Source organism: Notamacropus eugenii, chromosome 7 (genome assembly GCF_028372415.1).
Source record: "Notamacropus eugenii isolate mMacEug1 chromosome 7, mMacEug1.pri_v2, whole genome shotgun sequence".
Lineage (NCBI taxonomy): Eukaryota > Metazoa > Chordata > Mammalia > Diprotodontia > Macropodidae > Notamacropus > Notamacropus eugenii.
The window spans coordinates 168,001,302-168,021,311 of record NC_092878.1 but is presented as its reverse complement, the minus strand read 5'-3'; the positions used below and the strand labels follow the sequence as shown (position 1 = coordinate 168,021,311).

General features: G+C 43.7%; 1 protein-coding gene across 8 annotated transcripts in view; it reads left to right on the top strand.

Moving 5' to 3' along the window:
• TNKS (tankyrase) overlaps positions 1-20,010 on the top strand; it is a 191,367-nt gene that overhangs the window by 15,889 nt on the left and 155,468 nt on the right. For all 8 annotated transcript variants that reach the window (XR_011970790.1, XR_011970791.1, XM_072625530.1 and 5 more), the window contains exon 2: positions 3,901-4,125. Coding sequence is in view for 6 of the 8 variants with exons in the window: in XM_072625530.1 (XP_072481631.1) it covers positions 3,901-4,125 (225 nt within the window). In the remaining 2 variants the exon portion in view is untranslated. The remainder of the gene's footprint in view (positions 1-3,900; positions 4,126-20,010) is intronic.

Sequence of the window (20,010 nt, the reverse complement as noted above, 5' to 3'; positions counted from 1 at the left end):
ACCTGAGGTGGAGAAAGGTTGTCATTGAAGAGGGAGTAGGACTGTTGTGTGGTAACACATAAGAATTACTTCAGACTTTTGGGAAAAAAAGGTTCTGGTATAAAAACTTTGCAGACTTCAGTTCACGTTGTTAAGGCCAGAAATAGCTTTTGATCTATAGATGCACGATGCTGTGCTGAGTAAGTGAATCCCAAGCTTTTGGTTCTTAGGAATGAATGAATGAAAAAGCTTTTGGTAAGGGGTGACTGTGTGCTAAGTGTTGGAAATTCCAGTACAGAAGCAAAGACCTTCTCTCCTTGGAGGTGTTTGTTTATATTCTAGTTGAGGAGATTGTAAACATAGGAGACTGGTGGCCAGTGGAGACTTAGGGCTGGATTGACAAGGCCCTTTTGGTTTGATTGTGTTTCCATAGTTGGAAGGGGTGGGAAAGAACCAAACACCTTGGGCATGTGCAGGCTGAGGCAGCTGCTGAGGATATGATCAGAGAGAAGGGAATGAAGTTTGCTGTCACTGGCATCTTCATGCTGTCTCAAAGAACAGGTCTGCCATCTTTGTCTTCTTCCCGAGGCAACCCTGCTCTAGCGTAAGTGAGCCGTTCCATTCAGTTTTCTCCAGAAGATCTCCTTGGGCATCCCCATGGTCATCCATCTTCAGTCTCTCCCTGTCCGCCAGCCAGTGCCCTACTGCCAACAAACATGCTCATATCTCCCCATTCTCAAAAAACTCCATCTCTCCATCCCTGCTGGCTGTAATGTCCCTTTTGTAGCTAACTCTGCAGTCTGGTTTCCATTGCATCATTTGACGAAAAATACTGCAGTGATCTCTTGCTGGTAAATCCAGTGTCCTCTAAAAAATAAAAATCCTTATCTTTCTTGAACTCAGAATACCAGTCTGATTCTTCCTTCTCTCTCTCTCTCTCTCTCTCTCTCTCTCTCTCCCTCTCCCTTTACCTCTCCCTCTCCCCCTCTCCCTCTCCCCCTCCCTCTTCCTCTCTCCCTCTCTCTCCCACTCCCTCTTCCCTTCCTTTCTCCTCCCTTTCCCCCCCCCAGTTCTGTCCTGTTCCTCTTCTCTTCCTCTATGCGTCTTTACTTGCTGGCTGCATTAACTCCTGTGGATTGAGTTACTGTCTCTATGCTGATGACTCGTAGATCTCTTTGTCCAGTCTTACATCCCCAACTACCTGCTGGATCATCTTAAACTCGATATGTCCAAACCATCTCCTCCACCACTGTTGAGGTACCTTCCTAGGTGTCCTCCTCGACCGCTCTCTCTTACTCCTCATATCCAATGTAAGACTTGTCTTTTCCCCTTTTGTGACATCTTTTGTACGTTCTCCCTTCTCTTCTCGGACAGTACTCCCACCCTTGGCCAAACTTCATCTCCTGATGCTTCCCCTCCCAGTGTGATTTTTTTTTTTTTTAACTTTCATTCGGGAGACACAGAATGTGAGCAGCTGTGGTTTCTGGTCCTGTTTTGCCCTTGGTTTCTGCTTTGTCCTTGTTGAATTCTCAGACCAAGTAAACTCTCCTGCTTCTCTGAGAATCAATCTGTACAAACTGAAAACCTTGTTGTTGAACTAAAGGCTGTCCTTACAGTTGAGGCCATATGTATATAATGCATTTTAATCAAAGACTACATGTGATTGTTTAATTTTTCCCCTTTTATGGTTCACATAGCTTTCAAGTTCTAAGTAAAGTTAATATGTAGAATTTTCAGCGTGTTGTGCAATAGTACATTACATTAGATGAGATCTCTTGGTGAAATGTGATGTTGCACTGTGATAATCACATCAGACCAGAATGGGGAGAGAAGTTCTTGGGGCTCCATAGAAGTGTGGAATAGACCTCCTGTGCCGCACCCTGTACAAGACTTACAGAAGACCAAGGAAATAGGTGAGGATGTGCTAATGTTCTGGAGGCCTGGCTAGGCTGGGAGGGTTGGGCGTTTTGGCTGTTTTGTTCCTATCCGTTTTTACCTCCATCTTGGGAATCTTGAAAAGGGAGTCATAGTTCTAATTTTGTAATGTTAATAAGTTCGTGCGAACACGTAACTTGCTTTACAGAAATATTCTTTGTAAACTGCCATGTTAGAATGCGTGTGTTTTTTGTGACCCAGTATAGTAAAATAAATCTGTAATGAGCTACCTTATATCCAGTTTATTTTCTTTAATTATTATTTTTATTTATTATGGCAAGCAAATAATTATGTAGCATTTTATCTTTTCCCCCAGTTATATGTAAAAACAATTTTTAACATTTGTTTTCAGACTTAGAGTTCCAAATTCTCTCCCTTCCTCCTTCCCTACTTCCCCCCTCATCGAGAAGGCAAGCAGTTCTTTATAGGTTACACGTCTTTATACCTTTTAAAATATACAAACATACACACACATACGCACATATATTTAAACTCCAATTTAGCATGGTTGTTCCCAAACTGCCCTGCTGGTCTCTGTTCTCTCTTGGACTTCCTATTGCTCTCTTCTGTTGAGTTTTTGACTAATTGTCTTTTTTCAAAATTAATTAATTTGTTTTCCATTTTCTACAACCAGTTTAGAAGCAAGCTCGCTATAAATAATTTGTTTTATGCTACATCGTCTTGTGTTGTCTGTCTTCCTTTTAGCGTTCAATTTAGATAGCAGTACCCTTCCTTTAATGATGGAAGTGATACTTTATAGCCTTTTAATTTTTTATTTGAAATGTCATTCATTTAAAATTTCATTTTCCAACATTAAAGGAAAATCCAAGGGAATTTTATCATGAAAGTAGGAACACAAGCCCATAAAACTGGGAAAATTTGAAGTAAAGGCTAGAAGTAAAGCAATTTTCAAGATACTTTGGATTCTGAAATTATAATCTTTAAATGACCACTTCAAAATAATGTTAATACCTGAAAGGAATTGTCTGAGCTGTTTTCCCTGCTCTCTCAAATTATTCTTTTATGTTATCAAGATCACCTGCCTAATTAATTCATTGACTTTAAGTTGTCATTCTCTTCAAACTCTCTGTAAAATCTGCCATTTTTTATTGCATATGGTGAAACTGTCCTTTGTTTTTTATGGCCCTGAAGTTCTGAAGAGTCTTGTGCTAGCTCCACTGTTTCATTACTTTTCCTTCATCTTTCCCCTGCCCCATTGGCTTTTCCCTAAAGGGTCAGTTCTTGGCCCTTTATATGTCTCTAGACTTTTGCCACCTGACTTAGCTTACACACTCTGATTTCATGTCTTCTGCAGATGATTCTCAGACTGATGACTCTGGCTTGGACTTTTCTGATTTGCTCTCTCTCTCTCTTTGCATAGAGGCTTCCCCTGAAACTGTCCAGAATTGGATTTGTGATCCAGAGTCTGTGGGCCTGCTTCCTATCCATTTCATTTCTCTTGCGGTGCTACTGATTTCTTACTGGAGAGAAACCTTGGCGTCATCCTTGACTTTTTTCTTCTTAATCCCCTCCGTCATTGTACCATGAAATCCTGTCCATTTCTTTTATTATCACAGTCCTCACATTTACTTGTTTCCCCTTTTCTTCTCTCTGTGGTAAAGTTGAGTGATTGGAGTTTCAGGTTTTTGGAACTCTGGGAGAGGAGGTGGTTGGTTTTTTTTGGTTTGTACGGGTACTTGTGAGTGATGTAAAACATGAAAGGTGTGCTTTCAGTGTTGCCCGGCAGCCAAAGGAGAGGAGCTTTCTTCTCAAATCTTGTAAGGTGGGATAGCTGGTATTTGAATGGGATCCTGAACTTTATTCTTGGAAATTTTAATTCTTTTCCATCATGTTTCACTTATGTGAGACGAATCATTCATTGGTCATTTTTATTTATATATTTTTTTAATAAATTCCTAAGTCTTTTTTTGCTTGGAATAAGAAAGTCTAGGTCACCATATACGATTCCTTTTTCTTTGTTTCCAGGTTTTGGAAGGAAGGATGTGGTAGAACATTTACTGCAGATGGGTGCCAACGTCCACGCCCGAGATGACGGTGGGCTGATTCCTCTCCACAACGCCTGTTCCTTTGGCCACGCTGAAGTTGTGAGCCTGCTGCTGTGCCAAGGGGCAGATCCAAATGCCCGGGACAATTGGAACTACACACCTCTGCATGAAGCATCTATTAAGGGGAAGATAGACGTGTGCATTGGTGAGTGTGAGCCGCCTCGGCCTCACAAACTGGGCGTTGTCCTGCAGACATTTGCTGGCCACTCATAGCTTATATGGAACACTGGAATTTTTTCTTGTTCTTGTTGTGGAAACCATTTCTGTATAGAGTGTGTAGAGGAGGCATTGGTTGCCTCTTCCTCTTGGGTTTTAAGAAAATAATTCTTTTCAGTGAAAGGAAAGTAGGAGACTGATAATCTCAGCATTAACTCTCTAGAGGCAAGCCAAATTCTACCTGGCATGCCGCTAAATTTGGATGGATCGCAGCTGTCAAATCTTGGCAGTTTATAATCCTATTTTCAGTCTTGGCAGCCATGAAACCCAATACATTGCTGACTTGGATGGTGTATTTTGGATACTTGTATGTGTGGATAGACGAGGTAGCTGAAGACTGAAATTCAGCTTTGTTTTTAAACCTGCATGCCACCATTGGAATTTGGTTATTTTATTAGTGTTTGGAGCACTTTGAATAAATGGTTTCACTGGAGTTGTTGCCCAAGGTAGTTTTATGTGTTCAGCATAGCTAGCTACTAGCCCATTTGTTAAGCCCTTACTCTGGGCCAGGGCCTGTCCTTAGCCCTGGGGCCACAAATACACACCAGCAAGAGGGTCCCTACACTCAAGGATGTTGTATTCGAATGGAGAAAGATGGCACTTAAAGGAGAAGGGGGAGATGGATGGGACCTTGGGCCCGCCCTGGGTGCTGGGGAGGGACCTTCATCACTGGCTTCCTTGCCAGTCTGCCCCCTGCTTTTCTCCTTGGTGACGTCACCGTCTCCTCTTTGAGCAACAAGCGCTCGAACTTGCTGGATGCAGTCAGGAAATGGTGATGACGTTTGCTGTGATTGTGACCTTTATTTGTCTCTGCCTCCAGGTGGGCATTTGCCAGTGCTCAGAGCATCCTTCTCTTATGGTCCCCTTCTCATTCCCTGTTATAGTGGCCACTCCAGACCTCCTGTTTCAAGCACTTACCACCTCTGCCCACCTCAGTCTCAGCAGGTAATCTCACCAAGGAGAGAGGATTGCGGCCCCAGCAACACAAGCAGCCACAGCTTTCCTTTTTTCCATTTCAGAATTTCTTTTCTTGTGTGGCTAAGAGCAAAGCATCCCTCTTCATCTCATCCCACCTGTGCTCTTAAACCCCTTCACAAATGGGATCTCATTTGATCCTCACCTGTCTTTGAAGTGTAGGTAGTTTAGACATTATAACCCTATTTCCCAGATTTAGCACTGGACATGGATGCTCAGTGACTATTTTGAAATACGTAACAAATAGTTTTATGTGAGTATCTGACCAGAAATGCTTTCTCTTGTTCTGGGGTCCCAGGAAAGCAGTTGGCAAGTGGTCTGCCCCCTGTGCTTCCAGACCAAGGCTTTGGGTTCTTTGAGGGCGGTAGATGAATGAGCAAGATGACAGTGTGACACATATATGTTCCCTCATTCCCTCCTTGTGGTCATGGTTAGCTTCCATAGGTCATTAGTCTGTGATGCCAGGAGCAGAGGGGCTCTCTGGCCTACGTGGACCATTTGTCTGTGACTCTGTTATTAAAAATAGAGGGTGAGACCCCCAGGCTGCTTCTGGGGATAACCAAGAGACACAAAGTGGGTACATGCTTAGCTACTAGTCATCTGAGAAGGGGCAAGAGATGACGTGGAGGGGCCTTGACCTTCTGGAGGAGGCTAATGGCATGGCAGAGCTGCTTACTGGTTTTTTACTCTGATCTCACAGATGAAGGACTTCCCTAGGGGAGGATGGGAAATAAATGCCTACACAGAGTTCTTGACAAGGGATTTATATCCAATGGTGAAATGGATGTATCTTCCAGCAGGTGATAATAATTTATTTACATGCCTCAATTAACCAGCTAGTGTTTTTTATTCAGCACCTACTATGTGCCAGGCCCTGTGCCAAATGCTGAAAGTGAGGGGATGGTAGAAGAAAGTGCTCAGAGGCTCATGAGTCAGGCAGTTTGTTATGGATGGGGGCGGGGATGGGGCTCCCTCCCCTTTCAGGTTGATGACTCAGTGTGCAGTGGGTGGGCTGTATATCCCCAAGGAGAGAGAGCCCAGATCTCCTGGCTCACTGCCCTTCTAGCTGATTATTGTTGCTGGACAGATTCATAGGGATTAAGTAGGAGGGGGCCTTGGGCATCGTCAGTCAGCCATCCATGACCATAAGGATACTGTGATTTGGAAAAGTTCCTCGTTTGGCACATCTGGATGGGAGGAAGTTGACTGAGCTAGTAATAGTTTGCTAACTTTTCATTCTTGACCCTAAATGTCACTGACCAAACCAGTTGTTGGGTCAAACTTGGCATCTAGGCCCTGGCTTTAGGCCAAGCTCACACTGGGAATAGAGGAAAGGCAGAAAATGGTCTCCGCCCTCAGGGAGCTCACAGACACCAGTCAAACAGTTGTGTGCACACAAAATGTAAACAGGATCATTTGAGGGTGTTCTCAGAGAGAAGGTGCTAGGAATAAGGAGGAGTGGGGAGGGCTTGGGTGGGTGGGACTTTAGCTGAGTCTTGAATGAAGGCAGGAGGTGTGGCACAAGGAGGGAGAGCAGCCAGGCATGAGGGGAGGTCAGAGAAAATGCCCAGAGTTGGGAGCTGTGTGAAGAGCAGCTGGATCCCAGCAGTGGTGGGGAATGTAGGGTGAAGGCACGTTGGGAAGCCAAGGTTGGATTCTGGAAGTCCCAGGGAACCTCGAGAGGCTCTGGGTGTTTTGTTTTTGTTGTCTATTCTTATATGTCCAGAGTACTTTGGCTAGAATGTAAGCTTGCCAATAGACCTGGCACCTGTTTGTCTTTGGGCCTGTAGTGCCTGGCACTCACCAGCCTCGCCTCACTGAGCTTCTCCTCCCCATTGTGATGACTGCCCAGTGGGGCCTTTCCCTGGTGGTTTCCTTCTCCACAGCTTCAAGCTAATCTTACTTTGAAAGACCTGAGCCATAGTAGTCCTCTGTATACATACAGTCCATGGCGTCCTATGGCCATGAGGACACGGCTCGTACCCTTGGTGGGGCCTTTCATGGACTCTTTGGGAGGCAGGCAAGGCTGGTGGAACCCCTGAGTAGACACCAGCTCAGAATTTGGCTTTTAAATATATCAAAAGAAAACAGTGATTAAAATAGTTCAGGATAGAGTCCAGAGCCCTTCTGGGATCTTCATGAACCCCTGGTTAAGAACTCATGCTCTTGGCTAACCTAGTGCTTGGTTGGGACATGGCTCCCTCTCCTTTCCAGCCTTGCCTCCTCTCCCTTCCCCCAGCTGCCTCACAAACATGCCCTTCAGTGGCTCCCACACTTTACCTCCTTGCAGTCCCTCCTCCGATGTACTGCTCCACATCCTGCTGGGCCTTTAAAACTCTGCAGCATTTCTGGGAATCCTCTGCTAGTTTTTGCTCTCTCTCTCCCCAGAGGACCATGTTTGGATTTTGTTCCCTGTTGTGTCCCCCTGGAGAAGGTTTGAAGGCAAGAAGACTTTTGAATGTCTCGTCCCCAGACAATTGTTGTCCTTTTCATGGAATAGGCCCTTAATCTGTGTTGGGCTTTTTTTTTTTAATTAAAAGATGCATCATCTAAAATTTATCCTTAAAAGTTTCCTCCTTAAGCCACCTCTTGAAGGAAAAATGGACATGATTAAGTTTAAAGAGATCATTTATGAAATAGCCAGGGTTTGGGGCCAAATCTGAGGTCAGGGTCTTAAGAAACCTAGCCCTTGGATTGCTTTTAAACTGGCCATTTTAATAGAGATACAAGATGCTGTCTTGAACTTAGTTAATGAATTTGTGGCTTAATGAATTTCGTGTGCCTGCTTCTCATTCATTTTATTTTGGAGGGTGGGAGAGCACGAGCAAAGAAAGCCCCTCCCACACCTGCAGCAGCTTCCCTTGTCTTTGTGGTTTTGGGGGTCTGGTGTCATCTTTTTGTAGAATCCGGGTGAAATTTGTTAGTCGTACACACAGCTTTTCCCATAAAACAGCTTCTGTCTGACATATTCATGCTGGGTTTTGGTGATCATTATATACTGTGAATTGGATGGAAATAGAATAGCCTTCCTTTTCCTTAGGCTTGGTCCTGGTCTGGAAGCTTAGCAATAGGAGCAGCCATCTTGGTCTGCCCACCCCGGCAGAAGCTGGCTGCCCAGCCTCTGGAAGCTGCCCTGCCTGAGGAAGGTTCTCACCGGGGCTTGTCTTCCCCTACCCCCACCCCCCCAATCATTCCTTTATTTTTTTTTAGTTTTCAACATTCACTTCCATAAGATTTGAGTTTAAATTTTCTCTCCCTCCCTCTCCTCCACCCTCCCCAAGCATGTGTGTATTCTCATATAGGCTGTACTTATACACTCATATTAAACATATTTTCACATTAGTCATGATGTAAAGAAGATTTAGAACCAACAGGAGGAACCATGAGAAAGAAGAAACAAAACAAAACAAAAAAAGAAAAGGAGAGCAAATAGTTGCTTCCATCCGCATCCAGACTCCAAGTTCTTTCTCTGGATGTGGACATCGTTTTCTATCTTTTCAAAGTGTCTTAGATCCTTCCATTGCTGGGAAGGGCCAAGCCCTCGCACCCTGTGGTCGTTGCTGTGGACAGAGTTCTCCTGGTTCACCTTTCACTCAGCATCAGTCCTTCCAGGCCTCTCTGAAGTCTTCCTGCTCATCATTTCTTATAGGATAATAGTATTCCATTGCATTCATGTACCACAGTTTGTTCGGCCATTCCCTAATGGATTGGCAGCCCCTGGATTTCCCGTTCTTGGCCACCACAAAGAGAGCTGCTGTAAATATTTTTGTTCATGTGGAACCCTTTCCCCTTTTTTTGATCTCTTTGGGATACAGCCCTAGAAGCAATATTTCTGGGTCAGAGGGTATGCACATTTTTGTAGCCCTTTGGGCATAGTTCCTAATTGCTCTCCAGAATGATTGGATCAGCTCACAGCTCCACCAGTAATGCATTAGTATTCCAACTCTCCCACATCCTCTCCAACATTTATCATCTTCCTGTTTTGTCATGTTAGCCAGTCTGATAGTTGTGATGTGGTACCTCCGGGTTATTGTGATTTGCATCTCTCTAATCAGTAGCGATTTAGAGCATTTTTTCATATGACTATAGATAGCTTTAATTCAGGAGGACTTGTTTTTGTGCTTCAGCCCTCTGTCTCTTTCTTTGTACTTTCCCCACATCACTCCTGGGCTCTGCCTTCTGGGGCCAGACCGAACAGGCCTAATTGGTTATTTTTGCACGTGACAGCTTCTCAGGTACTTGGAGACAGTTGTCATGGTCCTGGAGTCTTCTTTTTCTCTAGACTCAATCTCTGTTTAGTCTGCTGGTCCTCTGACAGGACAGACTCAGGTTTGCTGTCCTCTGGGGGTGCTTTCTGAGATGGTGGGAACCAGCACTGGACGTGCTGCTGCTGTTGCTGTTGCTGCTGCTGTCGCTGCTGTTGCGGCTGCCGCCACCACCACCACCACCACCACTGCTGCTGCCACCAGTGCTGCCACAGCTTTTTCACCAGGTGGTCCATTTGGGCTGAGGGGCTGGCTCCTCTTGGGAACATTGCCTTTCAGTGTGTCTAGGTGGCAGGAGCCTTTTGGACCTGGTGCAGGCCTACCTGTGAGCCCTCACATCCATTCCAGGGTCTCCTGGGTGCCTTTGTAGGTCTGTCTCCTTATTTGTAGAAGGAGGCAGGGCTAAACCTGAGAAGGAAAGTCTGCTTTTTAAAGGCCTTAAGAGAGTCCAGGTTAACTTCTTAGCTTTTAGTTTGTTATTGTTGTTGTGTTTGGACATGTGATGTCCTTGGTGTAGGGAACTCCCTGTGAAGGGAATTATCTCTGCCAGGGCCCATCAGCAAGTGGTCTCTCTCTGAGTCGCCAAGAACAAGGAGGGAGTAAAGGACCATCCCTGAGTAAGGTGGCCATTAAGAATCAGAAGTGGGATTGAGCCCAGCCTTTCCTGACTTGATGCTCCCTTTCTCTGTGGACTGCCAAGGGGCCTCTCTCTGGCCTCACTGGGCTCACTTTTTACATCATGTGAGTGAATTAAATTATTCAGATAAATAGGTGAACATGATTTCTGTGCATATAGGCACATGCATTTAGAATTGTCCCTTGTACTGAATTTCCATTCGGAACTTGTCGCTTGCTTTCTGGGTTTGGAATGTCAGTGGCTTCTCTGATGATGCTGGTGACTGGGCATCTGTCCGAAGTCATTCATGCCAGGGCCATGAGAACATTGCTTCTGCACATTTCTCATAAAACACTAGTAATTGGCATGAACTTGAACAGACAGATTCCTGCTCCTGGACATGTGGCTCAGCCTCTGCTGGAATCCTCACTGATTTGGTCCAGAATCTCTCCAAAGGAAAGGCTTCGAGCACTGCTGATTGACGTAAGGTGATTTACCTTTGGCCCCCCTTCCTGCTGGTGGCGGCAGGGCAGCTTCCAGGAATGTTCGGTGAGGCCATGAGAAGTAAAGTCCTCTTACCTCTGTGCTTAATTCAGTGTATAAATCAGTGCACATCTGCACATAGTGGTGCACAAGGGGAAACTGGCCCTGTGTGGATGTAGAAAACATGGTGGCAGTCAAGCTTGAGGTGGTCCCCGTGACAGTCACTTTGTCCTTGGCTCCCCGTGTCCCAGAGACAAAGTCTCACTATAACCATGGGAATGGCACTGCTTTGGGTGGGTGGAGTGGGGGAAGCAGTAGCTTATTAGGGCCTTGAGAATGAATGATGCTCCTAAACTTGTGCGCTCTGGAAGAGATGGGTGTGAGTATACCGTTTCTTTGACCATTCACAAAGGGTCACTGCAAAGAGCAGCAGCGCCTCCGTAGTAGGAGCATGAGGGCCAGGGACGCTGTGGTTCTTTGGATTATTTGGACTTTCATCCGCATAGGCCTTATGTGTTTTAAGGAGGCAGAGAACAAGAGGGAAGGTTCACTTTGGGGTCCAAGGATCCTAAGTTTGCTGCTTGTTATCTGTATACTCTGTATACTCCCAGAAGAACTCTTGGTTTCTTCATCTCTGAAGGCCCTGCCAGCTGAAATCTGTGATTCTGAGAACTCTGTTTACAATCCAGAAAAGAGGACCAAAGGCAATGTGGGTGGCTCAGTGGATAGAGTGCCTGGCGTTGGCAAGACTTAAGTTCAAACTTGGCCTCAGACACTTCTGGGCAAGTCACCTAACCCTTTTTGCCTCAGTGTCCTCATCTGTCAAATGAGATGGAGAAGGAAATGGCATACCACTCCTGGATCTCTGCAAGAAAACCCCGATTGGAATCTCGAAGAGTTGGACACGACTAAAATGAGCCCCTGTCCTCCAGTGTTAAGTAGCACTCTTTCTCCTTTCAGACCTGTGTGATGGACAGGTCCTTTGCAGGCTGCTGCCAGCCCATCTCTCCAGCTCTATTAACCCTGCATAGCCTTCATGCCCTCTGACCTTCTTACTGCTCCTCGAGCATATTGGAATAGACACTTGGTCACTGCTTCCCCTTGTATTTCTATCTCCATTCTTTAACACGTGGCTTGGCACATTTTAGATGTTTCTGAGCCTTGTCTGACCTGAATGCTTAATGTGAGTGTTTTCCTTCCTGGTCTCCTTGCCTTTTCACTGGCTGGCCCTCGGATCTGGAATGTCTTGTCTCCTCATTTCTACTTGGCATCCTTCAAACCTCAGGTCAGGCACCTTCAACACGAAGCCTTTCCTGATTACTCCACCTGCTGCTGCCATGTCTAGCATCAGCCCCTCGTGTTATAGTTGTCTGGCCTGGTAGCTTGAAATCATCAAAACCCTTTAGGTGTTTTCTTCATGTCTCCCTGTTTATCATGAATTTCAGTTCTCTGTTCACCATGTGTGTTCTGCCCTTTGCAGTTCAAAGATTAGTCTCTTTGGCAGAAATAACATATGCTAAATAATCTTTGAGTTCTGCCTTTCTAACATAGGTTGTAAGGGCTTCACCAAACCTCTTGACAATCATTCTTTCATCATCATCATCTTTCTCCTGGTATAGACTAAAACAAAAGCCAAAACTCCCTTTTAACCTTCTGTTCCTCATCAGCATTGGCTTATTCTCTTCTGAGTTTTTGGCATTTTTAAGACTGTATTCTGCATTTTATTTCAGTCTCCATAAACTACTCTCACTTTATCTAAACTTGTGACTGAGTTCCACTTTTTTATCTCTAGTGATCTGTAGAAAATTCTTCCTTTTTCTCTTCTTTGGAATTGTTTTTTTCTGTCTTCAGAATTTCATTCTTAAAAGATGATTTTTCTCCCATTTGAATTGACTTCCTAAGTAGGATTTCAGTCCTTTTAAACTCTTCCTTTTTCCGTCCCTTGGAATCTCCTCTGCACAAACATCTAGCATCCTTTTTCTCTGTCACAAACTCTAAAATGTGGTGGTCTGTTGCCCCTAGGATTTCCATCAGTCCATCCAGGAATCCAGTTTTTCCTTGTTGGTGAGAATTAGGTCCATGAAATATTTCGTTCATTTACAGGACGAAATGATTTCGGCATGCTGCCAAGGAACTGTGAGCCTCTCTTCTTTGAGCCTAATAAAAGAAGGCCGGAGTTTTGGAAGTCTCCCTCATATGCCTCCCTGCCAAGCTAGTCTGTTTCCCAGATCTTTACCCGTTCCCTTCTCTTGGCTAGGCTCTCGCTGATATCCTCAGTTCCTGGGCTGTGGTCATTATTTTTTTTGGATTATTTTATTTGTTTTCAGTGTTCTGCATTCACTTCCATATAACTGAGATCCCCCCCCCCCCCCATGAGATGGCATACAGTTTTATATAGGTTCTACACATACATTCCTATTAATTACAATTTCCCCTTAGTCATGTTGCATAGAAGAATTAAATGAATTAGAGAAATTGTAAAACAAACCAAAACATAATACAAAAGAAAATGATCTGCTTCATTCTGCTATTGAATTCCATAGTTCTTTCTCTGAATGTGGAAGGCATTTTGCCTTAAGAGATGTGGTCATTATTTTTTACAGCCAGGAGAGTATTGTAGTGCTTGAGAAAATGATGTTTGTAAGAGGTAATGATGAAGCCACACAGTTTTGTAGGAACAAAGATTTCAGTATGGCAGCCGAGGACCTGGTGAAATGAACGAGCAGAGATTTGTGGAAGGCCCCAGCAGCTTGCTCGAGTGGGTGGGCTTGATGGCACTTGGCTGAGAATGTGCGAGTAAACAGGCCAAATGTTGTGGGGGCCCTGTGGAAAGGACTGAGTTGGTGATCAAATAGATGAATACAAAAGGAGGGCACAGGACAGTGCAAATTGGAACTGGGTAATAATCAAAAAGTGAGACCAGAGCAGAGGTCTGGGGCCATGGGGTAGGAGTCCAGTGACTGAAGTACATGCTGAGGTGCAGCCTAGCTTTGTAGAGTTGGGAGCTTTGGGGCACTTGTGATCCTCAGATATAGTCCCTCTATGATTCTCCATCAGATGTAGACCTCTTCCACCATTCTCCATCCCTGTGGATGGGGCTGAGGTGAAGGAAAGGCACCTGTCCTTAGAGGTAAGGTGGAATAACTGGGAACCAGTGGGAGTGGAGGGAATTGCTTGACAAACCCAGCGCATCTTGACACTCCTAGAAGTCATAGATTGTTTCATGAATGAGCTAGATGAGGAAAAGTGACAGGTAACCCTTTGTTACTTTGCAGACATTAGTTGCATACTCAGCCAAGCTTTTCAAATTTAATAGAATGGATTTTTATTCCACTCTTTTCTCATTTCCCTTTCCTTCCAAAACATCTCCCTCTATCCTCTTTACCTTAGCCTTTCTCCTATAAACACGGAATAGGGATCTCTCAGCTCAGCATTTTAGCACCAATAAAATGCAGTTGGCAGAGTGCCTTGAGTGAAGTCTTAGACATGAGTGGCTCCTCAGAAGCTCTGGGGACTGTTCCCTGCTGGGACATTTTCTGCTCACTGTCAAGTAGGCTGGCTTGGCCTGTAGCTCTTGGATAAGAAGGAAGTGTCACGTAATTCAGAGACCTTGATATTGACTCATCTGAATAAAGGAAGCAATTATAAATGTGTTGAGCTTTAGAAATTTAGTTGATTGTGTGTATGTGTTGTATGTAGACCTAATTGATGGCCTGAAGAATATTTTCTTTCTATATGTAAATTATTCAAACAAATGTATTTTAATGGATGCCAAACATTATTTTTAACCTCAGTGTGGCAATTCGTATATATTAAAAACATGCATGCAGTTTTGTTTGGTTTTAGACTAAAGCTGTTGTTAAGTTCTTTTTTAGTCGGCTTTGACTTTTTGTGACCCCCAATGGGGGTTTTCTCTCTAGCCCATTTAACAGATGAGGAAACTGAGGAAAACTGGGTTAGGTGACTTGCCCAGGGTCATACAATTAGCATCTGAATCTAGATTGGAACTCAGGAAAAGGAGTCTAACTGGATCCAGGTCTGGCACTCTATCCACTGCACCACCTGACTGCATATCTATCCCTCTTTCTCTCTGTCTGTCTCTTGAGGAGAGAAAGAGAGGGAAAAGTTATCAAAACCCTAGAAATAATTCTGTTCTTGAGCTAGGATTGTTACTGTCAGTTTGTAAGATGTTACAACATTATAGGAACACATAGGTCCAATGTTCTGTCTCTGTGACCCTGACAGGTCTCTTGAGCCTTGGTTTCCAAAGGGAGGGCTTGGATTAAGGTGACTTGTAAGGTCTGTCTGCTTTTGTTGTGTTATTTTAAGTTTCTGGGCTCACGTTCCTAGGGTCAGTGGCACCTGGATTAGTTTGAATGAATCAGCAAGCATTTATTAAGCAGTTATGGTGTGTCAGGGGCTGTGAATACACGGAAAGCTCACAGGAGTGCTCTGGGTGCCAGCCACTTTCTGAATATATCATTAGTTTGACAGCATGACCATTCTAGAACAGCTAAGGCCTGCTTTGATTCGAATACATTACAGGAGGATACAGGCTTGCAAACCAAAGGCTATCCTAAGTTCCACCTACAGTGTGCCTAGAATACTTCATTTCCATGGGCTGTTTTATGAACCATTGCTTGGAACAAATGGTCCAAATTAGAATACTTCCATTTTCACTTAGTAATTAGGCTGTATATACTTTAAATAAAATGTTACCATAAGTAGGACTGTTGAACATAATAAATATTTTTAATTCTTATACTTTTAAAAGACATGCTATGTAGTTTTTTGATACTTTGCCTTTATGTCACTCTTCTTAAATGTCAAGTTTCTTTTTTTTGTCCTTAAGTTTTCCTTAGCGTAAGACCAACTTTACAAGGATGGAAGAGTAGTAAATTTGGACTTGTCCTTCTGTGTTTCAAATATGTCCTTCAAATATGGTTAAATGAAAAGTTGAGTTAGCCAGTTTGTTAGGATAGTCAAAATTCACATGCCACTACCAGTTTTCTTCAAATCTGTATTCTAGGTAGTTTTCCATCCACCTCTTCAAAATATTCATGAAATTCATAGTGATTTTTGTATCCTGCTATGTAGTCAAATTTACAACTGATTTCAGTCAACGAACATTTCTTAGGCACCTGCCATGTGGCTGGCACACTGTTTAGTGGCTGTTTCATGCCATCCTTAGAAATTTCTAAATTGGCTTCAGGCCCGTCTGTTGGGTGGTGTTCCATGGCCAGTCAAGAAAACTGTTGTGAGAGGAGTAGAAAACTAGAGGAATAAATATGCTTGAATATGTTGTGAATAAGATCATAGGATTTAGAGTTTGAAAGGACATTCAAGATTCTTTTATATCTTAATTTTACAGATTGATGAAACTGACCTCTTGGAGAGGTTGTGTTTTGCCCAAGGTCACATAGGCAGTAATATGTAGGGAATGAATAAATTTAAAGAAAAGAAAAAAAATGATTTACCAAGGACATACCACATGCCACATATTGTACTAAGTGCTAAAGAGAGAGTCTGATACACACTGTGTCCATCCTCAAGTGGCATGCATTATAATAGAACAGACCAGATAAAGGGAGCTCCCAAATTCAAACCAGTTGTGCAGGCACTGCTGGGCTGTGGAGATGTGAGGACCAGAATGAAATTGCCTTTGCCTTCAAAGCAATATTCTTTTGCAAGGAAACAGCATTTACAGAGATAATTAAATAAAAAATATGTCCTCAGGGCTGGGATGTACACAAAGCAGAAAGGCAGTCCCTGCCCTTGAGGAAGTTTGCGTTCTGTTGAGAGAAGACTGCGCATGAAGGGAGCTGAAAAGTATGGAGGGGAGAGGGGAGGCGTAGTGGTGAAGTCCTGTGAATGATGGAAAAATGGTAGGGAGTAATATCTAAGGGGGAGAGAGACGAATGTGAGCACCTGGGAGATTCGGGATAGGTTAGCACTTGAGCTGAACTTTGGAAAAAGGGAGGGATGCTGGGAGACCTAGGTGTGAGGTACAAGGACATGACCTCTCAGAACCTTAGTTTTTGTTTATAAAATTAGAGAGTTAAACCAGATGGCTTCTGAGGTCCTTTTGGGAAATGGAGTGATGTACATGAAGAACAGCATGGAGGCCAGTATATTCTGTTTAAAGGAGAGTCATGTGGAATAAGTGTGGAAACCGAGGCAGAGAGATGTTGAGGGTCACGACTAAGAAGGAGTTTCTGACTCCCAAGTCGAAGACTCTATCTGGTATGCTACCAGCTGCCTCATTACTAATGTTAAATGCCACAGAAAAGTCTAGAAGATTGGGGATTGAAATGTTACTAGATTTAGCAATTAAGAGATTATTGGTGAACTTGGAAAGAGCAACTGATAAAGTTAGAGGCTAGATTGAAGAGTCGAGAAGTCGATGGCAAGTGAAAACATGAAGGCAAAGAGTGTAGATGGTTTTTCTAGGCATTTTGACTGTAACATGGGAGAGAGTTACAGGATGCCAGCCTGAAAGGATGAGAAGGACAGGTTTGACTTTATTAAGAATGGCAGAGAGATGTGACCATGGTAGGAGCCAGTAGGTAAGGGAAGATTGAAAATCTGGGAAGAGGGTGATGGAAGACTCGTTGTAATAAAGGACGATGGGGCCTTTCCAGGTCTGCCTCGTAGCAGAAATCTCCTGCGTGTCTTGTGTCCCCTCCATCGGAATACGAGCTTACTTGAGGGCAGACTCTCTGTATGTCCCCAGTGCCTAGCACAATTCTTTGTACCTAATAAGTGCTTAATAAGTGATTTTTCCTTCTTCCCTTCACTACCCCCCCCCCATTCCTTCCCTTTCCATTGCTTCCCTTGCCTCTTTCCTTGTTCCCCTCCTTTCTCTTGCTGTTCACCTTCCTCCTCTCCTTTCTCTCAAATATCAGGGAGCTACAAGTCAGTTGACAAGAGGTTAAACTATTTTCTTCAACCATTCGTGTTTGCCGCTCTGAATTATTTTTTATCATTCTAAATTTGGAGAAGTGATACTGGGAGGTAGGAATACCTTCCCATTTGACTACAGGGCTGTCAATTAAGGCCTTAGTTAATGCTGGTGGGTAAGATCTAGGACAACGGTGTATGGGGAATATTTTGCAAATAATTGTACTGTCCTATTGAAATATAAAAGTAGGAGTGTTAGTGAAAAAAGTTGTTGGAGAGAGAATGGTTAGGAGTTCAGAAACAGGAGAGGTCTATTGTGCAAACATTTAAAAAAAAAACAGTTGAAGGAGTAATCCTACTGACCAACATTAAAGGAATAGGATTTGAATCCTAAAAACCTGAGCTGGAAAAAAAGTCAGCGATGACAACCCAATGAAAGATGAGTTAAGTGATTTCTTCAATAACCAGAAACCAAGAATGGATTTAAAATTAATGAAGTTGCAAAATGGTTGCTGTATCTGCCATATTCTGTCTCCTCTAGACCCTTGTTCTCTGGTTCTTGGCCCCTACAATTATCAGGTCTCCTTTTTATATTTCTTATAGAATCATACTTTCCAAGGTATCCATTCTAGGTCCTCCCTGTGGGCAGTTTCTGCTTCTGCTACTGGGAGGTCTTGCAGCACAGACTCCTCTTTTCCTTGTGCCTCAGTTGCAGAATAAAGCCAATTCCTTCCCAGGTGACAGGACCTGATCCCCATGGTAGCATAGCTCTCACACCCCCTCTGCCCTGCCCCCCACATCCCTGATTATGTGGCCCACCACTGGTCAGTTACCCTCTCCCTGGTTACCTTTTCTCCATTTGCCCCAGAATTTCCTCCGTGGGCCCTCCCTTTCTCCCAGGTGCCAGGTGATGTTAGGAGTTCTGACTCCCACCCCTCCTCACAAGGTAGGGTGAGGGGTCTTTTCAAGCAACAGATTTCCCAGGCCCCACTCCAAGACCTCCGTCTTCCTTCACAGAACACCTGGCTTCATTGAAGGAGTCTTCACCACTGAAGCAGGGCCTCTCTCTTGTCCCTCCCCTTCTCCTCACTCACTCCTCTGTGAGTTCTCTTCTGAGTCCACTACGCTCATCTTCTCCTTATTGTGAGGCCTTAGTTTGACCAGCTCGTCACACTTACCCCTCTAACCTATCCTCATCTCCTTCTAGATCATTCCCCTCCCATTTTATAATGTAGTTCCACAAGAAACGGTAGCAGCAACGTTGATTTACTTGGAGGCAGAGTGTCACCCGGTACTGTCCATAATGCCCTGGCCCACCCCTTTCTCTTCTCTTACTGGGGCCTCTGCTGTCCTTGGCTGCTGCGCTTTCTCCATTTCTGTTTTGTGGGGCATTTGAGAAGCAAGCAATCTCTTCAGGTCTGGTTTTCTACGAATGGTTTACATGCCTCTTTTATTGTTTGCTGTATCCATCCTTTTTATTTATGAAATAAGCTCAGATGTTCACGATCAGTCACCCTGGGCTGTGTCCTGAGCCCCATGGCTCTTTGGAACACATTATCCCATTTGTTCCTGTATTTTCTGTGGGTACAGAATAGTTTTGCATTGTTCAGATTTTTTTTTCCTTTGTATTTTGAAGAACTTTCTTCTGATTGCTTATAGAATCTGTTGTTTCTTAAGTGAATTGTTCAGTTTAACCCTTATGTGTCTTGGAGTTTGCAGCTCTGGTTTTTTCTAGCGGTGATCTGTAGATTCTCTCAGGTGCTGTTTCATTCTCTCTGTTCAGAAGGCCCAGGCAAGTTGTCTTGTATTATTTCCTTAGTTGCGATGTCAAGGTTATTTGTTCTGTCATGTTCTTCTGGGAGACACAGGATCCTTAGGTTATTTCTACCCATTCTGTCTCTGAGATCAGTATGTTTTGCTTATCCCAGAAGAACTGATGACATCTGGAAGCAGATTGAAGAATTTTCCCCCTACTTAATAGTAATTTTTTTCCAATCAATCACATGTAAAGCTAGTTTTTCAGTCTTCACTTTTATAAGATTTTGGATTCCACACTTTTTGCTCCCCCTCCCCAAGACAGCAGGCAGTCTGACGTGGGCTGTACATGTGCAATCATATTGTTGTGAAAGAACAATCAGAACCAAAGGGAAAAAACTGAAAAGAGAAGCTGGTATGTGAAACATACTCTGACATTTTTATTATTCTTGGTTTTTTTGGTCTGAGCTTTCTTTTGCAACACAGCCACTATGGAATGTTTGCGTGGCTGTACCTGTATAATCCATATAAGATGGCTTCACTTCTCAAGGTGGGAAGAGGAGAGGATGAGGGAGAGAATTTAGAACTCAACATTTTAAACAATGAATGTTAAAAATTTTTGTGTACATGTAATTGAGAAAAAAAATGAAAATTAAATTGAAAAAAGAGAAAGGAAAAAGAAATAAGTGCACAGACATCCCCCCTCCCCCCCAACAAAACCCAAACAAAACAACAAACTTTTGATCCCTAGCAAACCTGAGAAAATGTCACTCAACCTTCAACTGAATACTTTTCAGGAGGGAGAATTTACTACCTCCTG